Source organism: Macaca fascicularis, chromosome 16, assembly GCF_037993035.2.
Source record: "Macaca fascicularis isolate 582-1 chromosome 16, T2T-MFA8v1.1".
In the NCBI taxonomy this organism is placed as follows: domain Eukaryota; kingdom Metazoa; phylum Chordata; class Mammalia; order Primates; family Cercopithecidae; genus Macaca; species Macaca fascicularis.
In genome coordinates, this window is record NC_088390.1 from 10,434,343 (window position 1) to 10,450,258 (window position 15,916).

The 15,916-nt window shown below is 45.3% G+C and overlaps 1 protein-coding gene across 1 annotated transcript in view; it reads right to left on the reverse strand.

The window, feature by feature from the left end:
* Positions 1-14,900, reverse strand: part of MYH13 (myosin heavy chain 13) — a 65,077-nt gene extending 50,177 nt beyond the window's left edge. Inside the window, exons 1-10 of the mRNA XM_074018595.1 lie at positions 14,697-14,900; positions 12,538-12,681; positions 12,296-12,452; positions 10,269-10,296; positions 10,068-10,179; positions 7,863-7,955; positions 5,240-5,303; positions 5,053-5,151; positions 4,839-4,942; positions 127-265 (exon numbers count right to left, since the gene is read on the reverse strand). Coding sequence (XP_073874696.1) covers positions 127-265; positions 4,839-4,942; positions 5,053-5,151; positions 5,240-5,303; positions 7,863-7,955; positions 10,068-10,179; positions 10,269-10,296; positions 12,296-12,452; positions 12,538-12,681; positions 14,697-14,900 — 1,144 coding nt within the window. The remainder of the gene's footprint in view (positions 1-126; positions 266-4,838; positions 4,943-5,052; positions 5,152-5,239; positions 5,304-7,862; positions 7,956-10,067; positions 10,180-10,268; positions 10,297-12,295; positions 12,453-12,537; positions 12,682-14,696) is intronic.
* Between the last annotated feature and the right edge of the window lie 1,016 nt (positions 14,901-15,916).

Below are 15,916 nucleotides of genomic sequence, written 5' to 3' on the forward strand. Positions count from 1 at the left end.
CCTAGATTTGATTTATGCCGTTTTGGAAGAACAGCTCTTGAAATGAATGCAGTTTATCTCACGTGGCCTCGCCCACACGCGAACACAGTGGGACCCAATCGCATCCCTTTTCCCGGATGCGGTTACCTTCGGTGCCGTCCGGCTCCGCCTGCTCCTCACGCTGCTTCTGCTTGAACTTCATGTTCCCATAATGCATCACGGCTCCCGTCAGTTTGTAGATCCCAACTTTCTCCTCTGAGCTGAAGCCCAGGATGTCAATGGCATTCTGGAAAGAAAAAAAGGACAACTGTCATAGTAGGACTCAGGGATCCATATGCAGCCTCTTCTTGGCAAAGACCTTACCTCTTTTTTGCATAGCATGTGAGACAGTATTTGCCCAAATAAGTGGATGACAGGCGGGGTGAGGTAAAGTAGAAACCATTTGTTTCACATGTTTGTGTGGGTGGATGGAGACTATGGGAAAAAGGTGTGAATTGTCTGTTTCCTTCCATCAAGTAAGAACCGATTACGGCCGGGTGTGGTGGCTCACGCCAGTAATCCCAGCACTTTGGGAGGCCGAGGCAGGCAGATCACGAGGTCAGGAGATCCAGACCATCCTGGCCAACGTGGTGAAACACCCATCTTTACTAAAACTAGCTGGGCATGGTGGCCGGTGCCTGTAGTCCCAGCTACTCAGGAGGCTGAGGCAGGAGAATCACTTGAACCCGAGAGGCAAAGGTTGGAGTGAGCCAAGATTGCACCATTGCACTCCAGCCTGGGAGACAGAGTGAGACCCCATCTCAAAAAAAACAAAAAACAAAAACAAAACAAAACAAAAAGGCAGGGCGTGGTGGCTCAAGCCTGTAATCCTAGCACTTTGGGAGGCCGAGGAGATGGAGACCATCCTGGCTAACACAGTGAAACCCCGTCTCTACTAAAAATACAAAAAAATAGCCAGGCGTGGTGGCGGGCGCTTGTAGTCCCAGCTACTTGGGAGGCTGAGGCAGGAGAATGGGGTCAACCCGGGAGGCTGAGGTTGCAGTGAGCCGAGATTGCGCCACTGCACTCCAGCCTGGGTGATAGAGCAAGACTCCGTCTCAAAAAAAAAAAAAAAAAGAAAAGAAAAAACAAGAAAAGGAAGAGAACTGATTATGATCTTTTCACACTGTACATAGATTTAGGGGGCAGTTTTCTGGATGAGGCTACTGGGAACCATTGAATGATACTGAGAGCTGGGAATGTCATGGAGAATGACTGGGAAATAATGTTCAACGGCTTAAGAGTTCGGCATTGTAATCCAGAAATCCCAGCATTGTTCGGACTCAAGACAATCAATATGCATTATAGAATATTAGATCTGGAAGGGAAGATCATCCAAGATGGTATCGTCATTTCCCAAATGAGAAAGGGGCAAGCTTTTGCAGAGCCCTTTCTGTGTGCTAGACATTGGGTAGGCATCATCTCTATGTTATCTTATTAAATCCCCATGAAGCCCCTTTAGCTGTGCAGGTTTTTCCAAATTTCTGGATGAAGAATTGAGGGTCTAGTTGGTAAGCAGCCTGTCAAAAGTCATACAGGGAGGGTGTGATAAGACTGGGACTGGAGTTAGGTCTTGGTCCCTTCAAAACCTATGGTCATTGCTGGTTTGGTTTTATAACCACGTTGCCTGTCTTCCACCACAAAGGTTTCAACTCGGGTGCGGTGGCTCACGCCTGTAATCCCAGCACTTTGGGAGGCCGAGGCGGGCGGATCACAAGGTCAGGAGATTGAGACCACGGTGAAACCCCGTCTCTACTAAAAAAAAATATACAAAAAATTAGCCGGGCGCGGTGGCGGGCGCCTGTAGTCCCAGCTACTCAGGAGGCTGAGGCAGGAGAATGGCATAAACCCAGGAGGCAGAGCTTGCAGTGAGCCGAGATTGCGCCACTGCACTCCAGCCTGGGCGACAGAGCGAGACTCCGTCTCAAAAAACAAAAAACAAAACAAAACAAAAAAGAAATCTTTCTCTGGGGTTCACATATTGATTATGCAGTAGGGTTTGCAGTCTGAGCCTGTAGAGTGTCCGTTGGTAGGACTGAAACATGTCTGGACATGTTTGGTGAGCAGGTAGGATAGACCCAGTAGGCCAACACCAGCAGGATGGTATTGAAGAGTCAGGCATTCTTGGAGTGGCACCCCCTTTTAGTGGAGAATGAGCCTATGCCAGGAGCTGGGATATATGGGGAGGAAAGATTCCGAGGCCATGATGGCCATCCCTTGAATCCATATCCCATTTCAGGGATGCATATCTCTGTCCTAGGGAGGGATCATTGTAGGTTAAAAGAGAAAGAACTCTTTCAAAACACTGAAAGGAGAGGGTGAAAGCGTTACTGCCTGGGGACCCTTTTGGAGAATGTCATCTCCAAAGGGGTGCAGGTGGAACCTGGGTATATGATGGGCTGTCACTCCCATTATGAGGTTACCAATCAGTTGACTTTGAGTTCATAAAAAGGGAGACTCTACCAGGCAGGCTAGAAAAGCTCTGTGAGGCCAGGCGCAGTAGCTCACATCTGTAATCCCAGCACTTTGGGAGGCCAAGGTGGGTGGATCACAAGGTCAGGAGTTCAAGATCAGCCTGGCCAACATGGTGAAACCCCATCTCTACTAAAAATACAAAAATTAGCCGAGGGTGGTGGCAAAAGCCTGTAATCCCAGCTACTTGGGAGGCTGAGGCAGAGAATTGCTTGAACCTGGGAGGCAGAAGTTGCAGTGAGCCAAGATCGCGCCACTGCACTCCATCCTGGGGACAGAGTGAGGCTCCATCTCAAAAAAAAAAAAAAAAAAAAAAAAGAAAGCAAAAAAAGCTCTGTGAGAGGAAGGAGCAACAGCCACATCTGGTCACAGGTATCTAGGTGAGGACATGACTTAGGCATGGTGACTTTTAGAATTCCTTAGGTGGGCCTTTCTCAGGGGATGGCGGCCTTGCAGTCATTAGCCTAGCCCTTTCTGTGCTTACAAGTTAGTGAAGACTGGGGAAACCTCACTAAAAGTATGTAACAACTTAAATTCAATTAAATTTGGTCTAAAACTGCCTCCATACATAGCAAACTATAACCTAAATTAGTACGTAAACAAACTGCAACCTAAGAGTATATTCTTGTGACAAATAGCTGAGTCTCAGCCAATCACAGTAGCTGAGCTTCAGCCAATCACAGGCTGCCAAACTGATGAGACATTGTCCATATAACACAAATGCTTCCTCACACCACCTCCAGATAAGGCAAAGGCTGGCCTATAACCAGTCAAGCTGTTTCTGTATGTCACTTCCTTTTTTCTGTCTATAAATACTGACTGCTATGTTGCTAGGTGGAGCTCTCTGAGCCTCTCCTGGTGCTGAGTGCAGTCCAACTCATGAATCGTTCTTTGCTCAAGTAAACTCTGCTAAATTTAATTTGTCTAAAATTTTTCTTTTAATACTATTAGACCTAAGATAACAAGTTTATTTTATCATGAAAGTTTTTCTATTTGTCTTAGAACAATTAGTATCAGCTGGAAATGTCACCAAATGAAGGCTAAGAAGCTGGTCATGGGGCAGCGTCTCTAGGAAGATGGGCAAGACCCCTTTTCACAAGCTCTTGCAGCTTTTGTATGGGTGGAGCCAACAAGGGTGGAGATGAATTGCTCGCAGATAGTATACTTTAATTAAAAATGTAAGTTCTGTAGTTAGGCAGACCTGTGTTTAAATACTCTGTCATTGGGCCTGGTGCAGTGGCTCATGCTTGTAAGCCCAGCACTTTGGGAGGCCGAGCTGGGTGGAGCACCAGAGGTCAGGAGTTTGAGACCAGCCTGGCCAACATGGTGAAACTCCAATTCTACTAAAAATATACACACACAAAAATTAGCCAGGCATGTTGTTGCATGCCTGCAGTTCCAGCTACTTGGGAGGCTGAGGCAAGAGAATCGCTTGAACCCAGGAGGCGGAGGTTGCAGTGAGCTGAGATCACGCCATGGCACTCCAGCCTGGGCGACAGAGTGAGACTCTGTCTGAAAAAAGAAAGAAGAGAAGAAAGAAGGAAAGAAGGAAAGAAAGAAAGAAAAGAAAAGAAAAGGAAAGGAAAGGAAAGAAAAGAAGGAGGGAGGGAGGGAGGGAGGGAGGGAAAGACTCTGTCACTGACGAACTATGTCTTCCAGAAAATTATATATATTTTAAGAGTCAGCTTCCACATTTATAAAATGGAGACAATAATGACACCTACGCCAGAGTTGCTTTTGAGACTATAATGAGATAATGCAGGTAAAGCCGCTTAGCTCAGTGTCTGGCACATGTAAGTGCTCAATATATTTAGTTATTACTGTTATTATGATTATTGATCCTGCAGGTACTTCCCCCAAATAAACACCACAGGCCAGACAGGTGTATTGAGGAGCTGGGTGTCTAAGGTGAGCCTAAAGTGAAAGGCAGAAAGAAAAATGGAGAGGCTGTTACAGAGTGGGGTTGGTTTTCTGCTTTATACTTTTTTATATTTTCTAAATTTTCTTGAAGAACCATGTAGACGGTTTTGCAACATGAAAACTTTCAACAAATGTTATGTTGAAGATCTTATAAACGCAAAAATGCATTCTAGTTAAAATGTTAGAGAACAGAAGTGAAGGCCTGCTTTGGTGAACCTTCTGGATTCTCATTTTGGAATGCTGTGAGGTGGAGCTGAGTAGGGAGGGGCCAATCTGTGCTAATTCTCTGAGCTCTTGATCTCCGAGATCTTGAGTCTAATCACTTAGTATCCCTGGATTTCAGCTTTCCCATTAGCTCACTAACGTGTCTCTCAGTTCATAAACTCAATAATTCTGTGCATAAACAGACAAATAAATGGCATGCTTACATCGGTCGCCAGCAGTTCTTCACTGTCATCGATACTGGCCACTGTGACTTCTCCTTGGCTCACGAAGGGGAAGTCGAAGGGGTTGGTGGAGATCAGAAGCAAGTCTGTGGAACACAGAGATCCCTTTAATGGCTTGTGCATAACTTACTCTGGGTTTTTTTTTTCCTCCAATGTCACTGATTTGGAAGATAAGAAAAGTATTCCAAGAGCTTACCAATTAGTTCTGGCTTCTTGTTTGACAAAATTTGGTAGAAAATATGATAGCTTCTCTCACTGGATAATTGAAATGTCACTCTGGATTTTTCTAACAGATCTAAGGTAATAAAAATAACGTGATTTCAGGTTCTCAAGTGGTGCTTTTGTGGCCAAAACACCAACGGTTTTACAGTGTCTGGACTCACAGGTTTCGATGTCTGCCGATGCCAGCTTTCCTGTGGCTCCAAAATGAATCCGAATGAACTTCCCCTGTCCAATAACAGGTGGACAAACGTTACAGTTATTTGATTTATACGGTTTTTGTGGCTGGCCTTGGATAGGTGCTGCCACAGATAAATTATAAATGCAAAAATGCTAGAGAACAGAACTGAAGGCCTGCTTCGGTGAACCTTCTGGATTCCCATTTTGGAATGCTGTGAGGAGGAGCTGAGTAGGGAGGGCCCAGTCTGTACTAATTCTCTGAGCCCTTGATCTCTGAGATCTTGAGTCTAATCACTTAGTATCCCTGGATTTCAGTTTTCCCATTAGCTCACTAACGTGTCTCTCAGTTCATAAACTCAATAATTCTGTCCACAAACAAACAAATAAATGGCATGCTTACATCTGTCGCCAACAGTCCTTCACTGTCATTGATACTGGCCACCGTGACCTCTCTTTGGCTCGGGAGGAAGGGATGCCAGAACATGGGCACCTCTCCACCTGGTGCCCAGAGCTCCCAAGCTGGGTCAGCCAGGACTCAGGTAGTTCTACCCAAGCACCTGGTCCTGTTCCTACAACTCAGGGGATGCCCATAGGCTCCTTCTTCAGCTCTCTTCTTGGGACTACTCCATTCTTGACTACCTGCCTGGTTTTTATCCTGTTCTCTTATACCTGGATTCTTGAATCTTCATAACGCCTTTGAATTCTAACTGGTCGGATTGTTCTGTCTGACTTTTTTTTTTTGCTTGTATTTTAGTAGATGCTACTTCTGAGATTTCTTGCCTAAGTTTCACGTATGGCTGACTACAGACAAATCTAGCTCACAGGCCCGGGCTCAGGCTCAGGCCTGGCTCTCTGGCTGCCAAAAGAACAACTCAGGGTCTAGACGGCCCACTTTCTGGGGAGTGGGAGGTAAAATTTCATATGCGTGTTTGTGTGTATGCACCTGCTTCATACATTATCTGCTTAATTGGTCCTCAGCGACACTGCGAGCAAATTTGAGGACAAAAATGTTTTCTTCCTTGTTCCCCTACAGCAATGGGTGAACTGAAATGTGGATGATACTTAGTAATGCCTCAATATTTTCTGAATGAACCCTAGGAAAAGTTAGTGAAGGATCAGTAAAGGCATGCGTGCATTGTAAGTGCTGGGTGTTAAGTATTTTTAGCTGCTTAATGGAAGACAATGGAAGTCATCCCTAGCCTGCAAATATTTGGAGGGTGGAAAGAGGACAAAATAATTAGAATGATTGTGACTTCTGGGTCAGGGCTAAGAGTAGAGGCCCATACACTCAGTAAATGGGAATGAGAACAGGGAGTGCCTGAAGGTATCGGCTTTCACGTTAAGCTGGTATCAGGCCAGTGCAATAACTAACTTGGTCCAGGCATGGGTAACATACCTCTGCCATGTAACATGTGCCCAGACCTTCCACAAGGAAGAGGAGTTTATTTGGGCACCGGGGAGGATACACATGCAGATTGGCAGAGCAAAGCACATATCCAAGGAAACAAAAGTCAAGGCTCAGAGCCATGGTACTTGATAAATGTATCTACTTCCTCATCGATAACCATTTTATCTTTGAGGGGGGACAAAATACAAGTTTGAGACTATCCAACTACTGAGATGTGTGAAGTTTTAATGTACTTTTGCAACCATAGGCACAAATGATGGCTTCGCCTCTGAGTACTTGCTCCACTGGCCAGTGAAATGAAATAGAGGGTTGGATGTGTGTTTATTTCCAATGGGAAGTAAATGTCTTTTTGATTAAGCCAATCCTAAGTAAAAAGTTGAAGGATGGCACACATCCTTCAGTGTCTTCAGTATGAATCTATTCCATCTCTTTTTTTTTTTTTTGAGACAGAGTTGCCTTCTGTTGCCCGGGCTGGAGTGCAGTGTTGCAATCTCAGCTCACTGCAACCTCCGCCTCCTGGGTTCAAGCAATTCTCCTGCCTCAGCCTCCCAAGTAGCTGGGATTACAGGCAGGCACCACCATGCCCAGCTAATTTTTTGTATTTTTAGTAGAGATGGGGTTTCGCCATGTTGGCCAGGCTGGTCTCGAACTCCTGGCCTCAAGTGATCCACCCACCTCAGCCTCCTAAAGTGCTGGGATTACAAGCGTGAGTCACCGTGTCCAGCCTATTTAAAATTTTTGAGCTCTTTTGCCTTCACTAGGTTTTCCATGCTCCCAATCCCTGCTGAGTTGGAAGAGGTCAAATCTGCTAACTTAATTCACACTAAGGTTTCCGTGGCTAGGTCAATAGATATAGCTTAATGGATGTTTACATTTTAAAATGTTTCCACACAGAGAGACCCATTTTAGCATAAAGTTGATCTCTAATTGTGGGATGTGAATCATGTGAGTGACTTCAGGATGCTGTGAGGTGACATTGCCTAGTTAGGGTAGGATGGCAAATCCTCCCTCTGCCGGAGCCAAACCAACACCTTCCTCAAAGTGTATCAAAATATTCCCGGTGGGTAGACGGATCTCAATCACTTGGCGGTAGAAAAAGTCCCCCGTATATTCTAGTTTATGGGGCAGTTTTTCATATTCAGCATTTCAGGAGAGGGTATGGTTTTGGGAAGATACTTGAAAATTGGGCTGGGTCTTACAAATCTTGAGGAGTTGTCATTCCTCACAGTCTTGGCATTTCCAAAGGCCTCTAGCAGCGGGTTGGCTTGGATGATCTGATCCTCCAGGGTTCCCTAATCATAAACAAGAAGAGGAAAAAGAGGATTTTGGATGGTTTTCTAAAGCAGCTCCTTGGTGAATACAATTATGGGTGCTCTGGGCAGGTTCAGGGAGAGGTGTCGACCAGCTCCACCTGGTGGTCAGTGCAGTACCTACACCCCCACCCCCACCAGACCTAAGGCGTCTTCAAGGTGCCATCCTAGACAGGCTTTTATTAGCATAGCATCGAAGTGACTTCCGGTCATGCCAGGTTCTAGGCAGGAATATTACTCCCTCCATCAGAACATCCAGACTGTCTTTCTGATAACATTTCATTATAAATCATAGATTTTAATAACACGTACCTCTGTTATTGCATGTAATATGACCCACCTAGTATCACAGATATTTGTGTTCAAAAGGAGATATAGAATGTGAGTAAAGCAAGTGATCCAAGAGATAATACAATAAAAACAGTGGTTCTCAAAAAGGTTTTTTATGTACCAAAAAATATGAGAATGATTATTCAGAAATCCACTCTAGAAAGCAGAGTTTTCACCTTCACCCTTCTGGGCCCGGAGCAACTTAAAAAATATTGTCAAACCTAACGGTTCTCAAAGTGTGGTCCCTGGACCAGCAGCATGAACACTACCTGGGAATATGGGAGAAATGCCAGGTATGGTAGCTCACGCTTGTAATTAGCACTTTGGGAGGCTGAGGCAGGAGGATTACTTGAGGCCAACAGTCTGATACCAGCCTGGGCAACATAGTGAGATTCCATCTCTACAAAAAATTAAAAAATGAGCCAAGCATGGTGGTTCCTGTAGTACTAACTACACAGGAGGCTGAAGCAGGACGATCACTTGAGCCCAGGAGTTTGAGGTTACAGTGAGCTATGATGGTGTGCCATTGTACTCCAGCTTGGGTGACAGAGTGAGACCCTGTCTGTACAAAATAAAAAGGAAGAAAAATGCAAACTATGAGGTCCCACCCTAGATCTACACAATCAGGAATTCTGGGCCTGGGCTCTGCCGCCCTTTGTTAAGAATCCCTCCTGTTGATTCTGATGTGTACTCCAATTTGAAAACCACTGGTGTAAACATTCTTTCTCCAGAGGAGGATGTGGAGTTGGTCAAAGTCCCTCAGCTGTAGCTGATGGAGCTGGTGCCAGAACTCAAGTCCATTCTGGTGGAACCACTTCCTGCTTTGCTCCATGTGATACTGTGATATAATAGGAATGGTATATTTTGGTCTTTTTCTAGTTTCCTGGTACAAAGCTCCTAAAACCCTTGGAATATCTGAAGGGATAAATGTCTTTTTGTGAGCTAATGAGATGATTGGTGGCTTCGGAGTCCTGGAAAGCTTAGGATGGGGGCTGGTTGCCAGGGAACCAACCACGTGATTAGAGGGTTGGAACTTTCAGTCCTATCCCTGACCCCTGGGAAGGAAAAAAGGGCTGGAGGTTGAGTCAGTCATCTATGGCCAGTGATTTAATGAATCATGCTCGTGTAATGGAGCCTCTGTAAAAACCCTACACAGAAGGCTTCAGAGAGGTTCCAGGTTGATGAACACCTGCGGGTGCTGGGAGGATGTCACCTGCAGAGACTATGCCCCTCCCCCATACCTTGCCCTAGACATCTTTTCCACTTGGCTTTTCAACTGCATCCTTTGTAACATCCTTTATAACAAACTGGCAAGTGTAAGCAGTGTTTCTCCTAGTTCTGTGAACCGTTCTAGGTAATTAGCAAACCTGAGAAGGGGGTTGTGAGATTCCCCTGATGAATAGCTGCTTGGTTAGAAGTTCAGGAGGCCCGGACTAGTCCCTGGTATCTAAAGTGGGGGCAGTTTTGCAGGACAGAGTCCTTAACTTGTGGGATGTGATACTTTCTCTAGGTAGTGAGTATCAGAATTGAATTGAATTGTAGGACACCCAGTTGGTGTCTGCAGAGAATTGGAGAATTGTTCGACATAGGAAAACCTCATACATTTGATGTCAGATGTGTTCTGTGTGAGGAAACAGAGAGGAAAGAAAGAGTTTTTCCTATTTGTCATCTCTGCTGAGCACATACCCTGCATACACTTGGTGCTCATCCAGGCTTTAAATGACACTTATTCCAATAAGCCTCCAGATGCAGGTGACTGCTCACCTGCATTTTGCCTGGCTGTGTCTCCTTCTTCTTGTCCCCAGTAACTGCAATTGTTGCAAAATACTGGATGACACGCTTGGTGTTCACAGTCTTCCCAGCCCCGGATTCTCCGCTGCCAATTTAAAAGTAAATGGGATAAAGGAGAGTGGCATGGAGGGCACTGGTTTCCAAGACATGATGGTGCAAACAGGGGTTACTCACGTGATGAGGATAGACTGGTTGTCTCGATCTAGAAATGCAGAGGGGAGCAAAACAAAACAAATAAACAACAAACAGAACATTAAAATAAAGTTAACACTGGGGGAGGCTGGAGAACATGGGCTCTAGTTAATGTCTTTGCCATTAACCAGTGGTGTGATTTGGGCATGTCTAATCTTCTTTGGGACAATTTAGGCAGATTTCTCAAATGTGGAATGTGCAACATGACCAGCCTGGGAGGTGAGTGATTCTCCACTCACTGTGGTGAATCCCACAGTGTAGAAGTTACTCATGTTCGTAGATCTTTGACTCCCTGCTAGCACTTTTCCATCATCCTTTTCCATAAAGAAAGCAAGTGTCAGGTTCAGAGCTTGTGGGGCCTCAGCTTTTCATTAACATTTATAGATGCTGATTGGTTTTATTGCATTTTTCTTTTCCATAAAGAAAGCAAGTGTCAGGTTCAGAGCTTGTGGGGCCTCAGCTTTTCATTAACATTTATAGATGCTGATTGGTTTTATTGCATTTTTCTTTTACCTTTACCTTCTACTTGTGAAAAGTGATACTGGTTTTTCACTTACAATAGAGCGTGGTTTGAACTGTGTCCCCCTAAAATTCATATATTGAATTTCTAACCCCTAGTACCTCAGAATGTGACCTTATTTGGACATAAGACGTAAGGTATTTAGTCAAGATGAGGTCATGCTGGAGTAGGGCAAGCCCCTGATCTAATGTGACTGGTATCCTTATAAACAGAAGAAATTTGGAGACACACAAGCACACAGGGAGAATGTCATACGAAGATTAAGGCAGGAATCAGGGTGATGTTTCTATAAATCAAAAACAACAAAGATTTCTGCTAGCAAACCATAGAAGCTAGGAGAGAGGCATGGGCCAGATTCTCTCTCAGCGTCCTCACACGAACCAATCCTGCTGACCCATTGACCTCAGACTTCTATCGTCTAGAACTGTGAGACAGTACATTTCTATTGTGTAAGCCCCCCAGTCTGTGACACTCAGTTACAGCAGCTGTAGCAAACTAATAGAAATTATGGCATTAGTCTTCCCTTTAAAATTAATGTAACATTAATTGATTTCAAGAAAAATATTAAGTTTGCAGACATGGCAAGGAATGTGATTGTGAGAAAGAAATGACAGAAGTTTGGGCACCATTGCATTAGATGATTTTTAAGCATCTATAGGTCTCAGATGTGTGCTTCTTTTTTTTTTTTTTTTTTTTTGAGATGGAGTTTCACTCTTGTTGCCCAGGCTGAAGTGCAGTGGCGAGATCTCAGTTCACCACAACCTCCTCTTCCCAGGTGCAAGCAATTCTCCTGCCTCAGCCTCCTGAGTAGCTGGGATTACAGGTGCCCACTACCACGCCTGGCTCATTTTTTATATTTTTACTAGAGACAGGGTTTCATCATGTTGGCCAGGCTGGCCCCGAACTCCTGACCTCAGGTGATCCACCTGCCTCGGCCTCCCAAAGTGCTAGGATTACAGGCGTGAGCCACTGCGCCCAGCCTTGCTTCTACTTCTAGTATCTGTTCCAAGTCAAGTCAGGTGAAGGCTGAACAGACAGACTTGATATTAGGCATCATGGCATGACGGTGTTACCATGTCTCTACTCCCCAGGTCGTTCTGGAAATTTAAGGAGTTGATAGGGAGACCGAGTTTGGGGAAGAAGGCAGGAAAACTGCTTTACCCATTTCTCTGAGTGGTTACCGATATAGTTTATCTTCAAAGTACACCTGGATTGAGAGTTCCCTGGGGACAAAGGTAGGGCATCTCGTTGCGTTCCACCTTCTCCCAAATAAGCATGAGCTCAGTGTAGCTTCAGCCATAACCACAGGCCTTGTCATGCACTGTGACTGGCAATGGAAGATGTACCCCTTGCTTTTCATCCCCAAATCATTGGACTCTCCGAAGATCACTTTGATTATTGCACCATTCAGATGACCAATGCCCCCCCAAAAGCTTGAAAAATTAACTAAGGATGGCTTCAAAAAATGTGAATCAAAGAAATTACTCACCAGTCAGCATAAACTGATAGGCATTGTCAGAGATGGAGAAGATATGGGGTGGAGCCTCCTGGCGCTTTTTGCCTCTGTAGGCAGCCACCACCTCGGGGTTGTACACCGGCAGCCACTTGTAGGGGTTGACGGTGACACAGAAGAGGCCTGAGTAGGTCTGGGAAAATGAGAACATTTATCATTTGGATCTCGTTTTTACTCAGAGAGAGACATGAAATAAAAAGGTGTTTACAGACACTCACGTATATCATCCAGGCTGCGTAGCGCTCTTTGAGGTTGTACAGCACGGCAGGTTCATGCAGGTGAGTCATCATGGCCATATCCTCGATCTTGTCAAATTTGGGAGGGTTCATGGGGAAGACCTGGTCATTGTTCAGAGTGAGCGTCTGGGTATTGAGAGGAAAAGCAGGTAATAAATGGGTGAGCCAAGTACCTGCATTGCACTTTACTGGTGTGGTGGAAGTGGTGAGATATCGTGGAGCAATTACCCCATTGTGATGGATAATTTTGTGGATCCTTTCCATGACCAGACATGATCCATAAATAACAGTTCTTGAAGAATCTGTTTCTGGTCAAACTATGTGACCAATTCTGGTCTGATGCCCCCCGTCTTCCTGTTATCATGTGTACCAGGAGTGGGTTACAGGTGTGCAGAGCTTTGGAGCCCTTGGGCCCCAAGGCCAGGTTGCCTCTGTTTACCTTATTTATTGTGAGTGCTGTGGTGAGCACAACAAAGGTTGGAAGGTTACAAAGAACTGCTCCCAAGTGTTCTGTGCTTTTCCACCTCAATATCTCTGCTCATGAGGGTTCCTTCAGCTCGAATGTCTTCATGAAAATTTAGTTTAGAAACTTTCAAAGCTCATCTCTAGCATCACCGCTTCCATGACCCATCTCCTCTCTCCCCTATTGCTTCAAGGCTCCCATAATTATTTGTACCTCTGCTCTAATAGTTCAAACATTTGGGGGTGCATCATGGTTCTTTGCTGAATATTTTCAGAAAATTATTTATTTATTTTTCCCTTCTGTGTGTTTTTCCCAACTTTCTCCCCCATTCAAGCTGGCTCTGTACTCCATGGCTCAGGAAAGATAGAAAATAGGTCAAGAAAAGGAAAAGAGCTTTAATACTTCCTGGATTTTGATTTCCAAAAGCCTAAGTCCTTAGGAAAACTTTGAAAGTTTCACAGAAAAGGTAAAAAGAAGGAGTTTCGCTGGTATAGACCAAATTTTTTGAGGAAGGGAGGCATTTCCACTTCACCACCCCAGACTAGAAAAAGAAAGACAGACACCCCAGGTAGCCAAAGGGCAGGCGGCAAAGTCTATGTATCCTGAACCTCTAAGAACTGGGGTTTATTTCTTTTCTTTTCTTTTCTTTTTGAGAAGGAGTCTCGCACTGTTGTCCAGGCTGGAGTGCAGTGGCATGATCTTGGCTCACTGCAAGCTCTGCCTCCCAGGTTCATGCCATTCTCCTGCCTCAGCCTCCTGAGTAGCTGGGACTACAGGTGCCCACCACCACGCCTGGCTAATTTTTTGTATTTTTAGTAGAGATGGGGTTTCACCGTGTTAGCCAGGATGGTCTCAATCTCCTGACCTCGTGATCTGCCCGCCTCAGTCTCCCAAAGTGTGGGGATTACAGGCGTGAGCCACCGCGCCTGGCCAGATTGGGGCTTATTTCTTAATAGATCCTCCAGGGAGGCTGTGAATCCCCATTGTGGTGCTGTGTAAGGTTCTGAAAACGTGACACATCCCTGAGGTGGTTGGTGGTGGAGTGACCCCAAGAGTGACTGAAAAAAATTTGTCCCAGCCCACTGAAAAGGGGCCGGAATCAGAGGCTAAGTTTAATAAAAATAAAAGCAAGGTCTGTCTCATATGCCTGAGTTTGTGAAATGAGATTCATACCTGCCATATACATCTTTGGGAAACTCTGGGAAAGCAGGTGCAGAGGTATGCTTATATCTGCAAAGCAATCAATGCTAGGACCTAGACCTGATGGATGCCCAGTAAGTACTGAATGGTACATGATAATTCTCCACATTGAACGCATCAATAGCTCCAGAGCTTCCTCTGTAGGAGCCACTCTACAGCCCAGAGAGGTGTAATTGGTCGGCCCATCCAGTATCAGCCTCTTCCTTACGTAGCCCAACCTTTTCTGCCCTCACCTGCTGTCTTCCTCTAAAGCAAACACAACGAAACCCCTCAAAGCCCAAGTCCTTGGAGAAGGAAAAAGGCAAGAGGGAAGATGCATGCAATAGCAGCTTTCACCTGCTAGTTCACCGCAGAGCAGATAAACTAAGTTTTGTTCTATCTTCAGATTCCAAAGGACCAGCATGCAATTTCTAATATTCTACTCCAAAGAAAAATGAGCATGTCCGTATTATCGAAGACATCTGCCATCAACACTCACCCGGTCATCGAGGGTCTTGACTGTGACTTTGTCATTTTCCCTACTCTGGATCATGCCTTTCACATACATTTCCTTATCATCTGCTACAAAGCAGGCTTTCTTGGAATCGAATGGACGATTCTGAGCCTCGATTCTCTCCTTCTCTGGTTTCCGGAGGTAGGGAGCTGCTTCTCCAAAAATGGCCATTTCTGCATCAGAGCTCATGGCTGCAGAGGGCTGGGGAGACCAGAGGGACTGCTGAGTCTTGTGCTTGGGTGACTACTGAAGCTGCAGGGCCCCAACCCTTATTCCATTCAAACAGGTGGCCAGATTCAAAGGCTCCTAGATTGAACATAGGTCCTGAGGGATCTATGGCCAGGTCTAGGAGCTTCAAGTGTGCAAGCGGGAATAAGCTAAAGGGGATATTTTATTCTAACAAAAAAGTATGAAGGTTGTTTTTTTATCCTCTGAGTGTTGATTTTGGGAGTATTTTAGTTCAGTCCCATGTGTGCATGTCTGAATCAATTAGAGCCAAGGTGAACCCAATAAAAGAGGCTTCAGGAAGTACTTTCTTTCCTTTTTTTTTTTTTTTTTTTTGAGACAGAGTTTTGCTCTTGTTGCCCGGGCTGGAGTACAATGGCTCCAGGTTGCAATCTTGGCTCTGCCATCTCCGCCTCCCAGGTTCAGGTGATTCTCCTGCCTCAGCCTCCCGAGTAGCTGCGAATACAGGTGCCTGCCACCACACCCAACTAATTTTTTTATATTTTTAGTAGAGAGGGGATTTCACCATGTTGGCCAGGCTGGTCTTGAACTCCTGACCTCAGGCGATCTGCCCGCCTCGACCGCCCAAAGTGCTGGGATTACAGGCATGAGCCACTGCGTCCGGCCTAGGAAGCACTTTCTAAATCGCTCATCGTGTTTGAGCCTGTGATCTCTGTGTCGTTCTAAAATCTTAAGAATATTTGAAAATCGTCATTGGAATGCTGATAATTCTTTTTTTTTTTTTTCTGAGGCGGAGTCTTGCTCTGTCACCCAGCCTGGAGTGCAGTGGCCGGATCTCAGCTCACTGCAAGCTCCGCCTCCCTGGTTTACACCATTCTCCTGCCTCAGCCTCCCGAGTAGCTGGGACTACAGGCGCCCACCACCTCGCCCGGCTAGTTTTTTGTATTTTTTTTTAGTAGAGACGGGGTTTCACCGGGTTAGCCAGGATGGTCTTGATCTCCTGACCTCATGATCCGCCC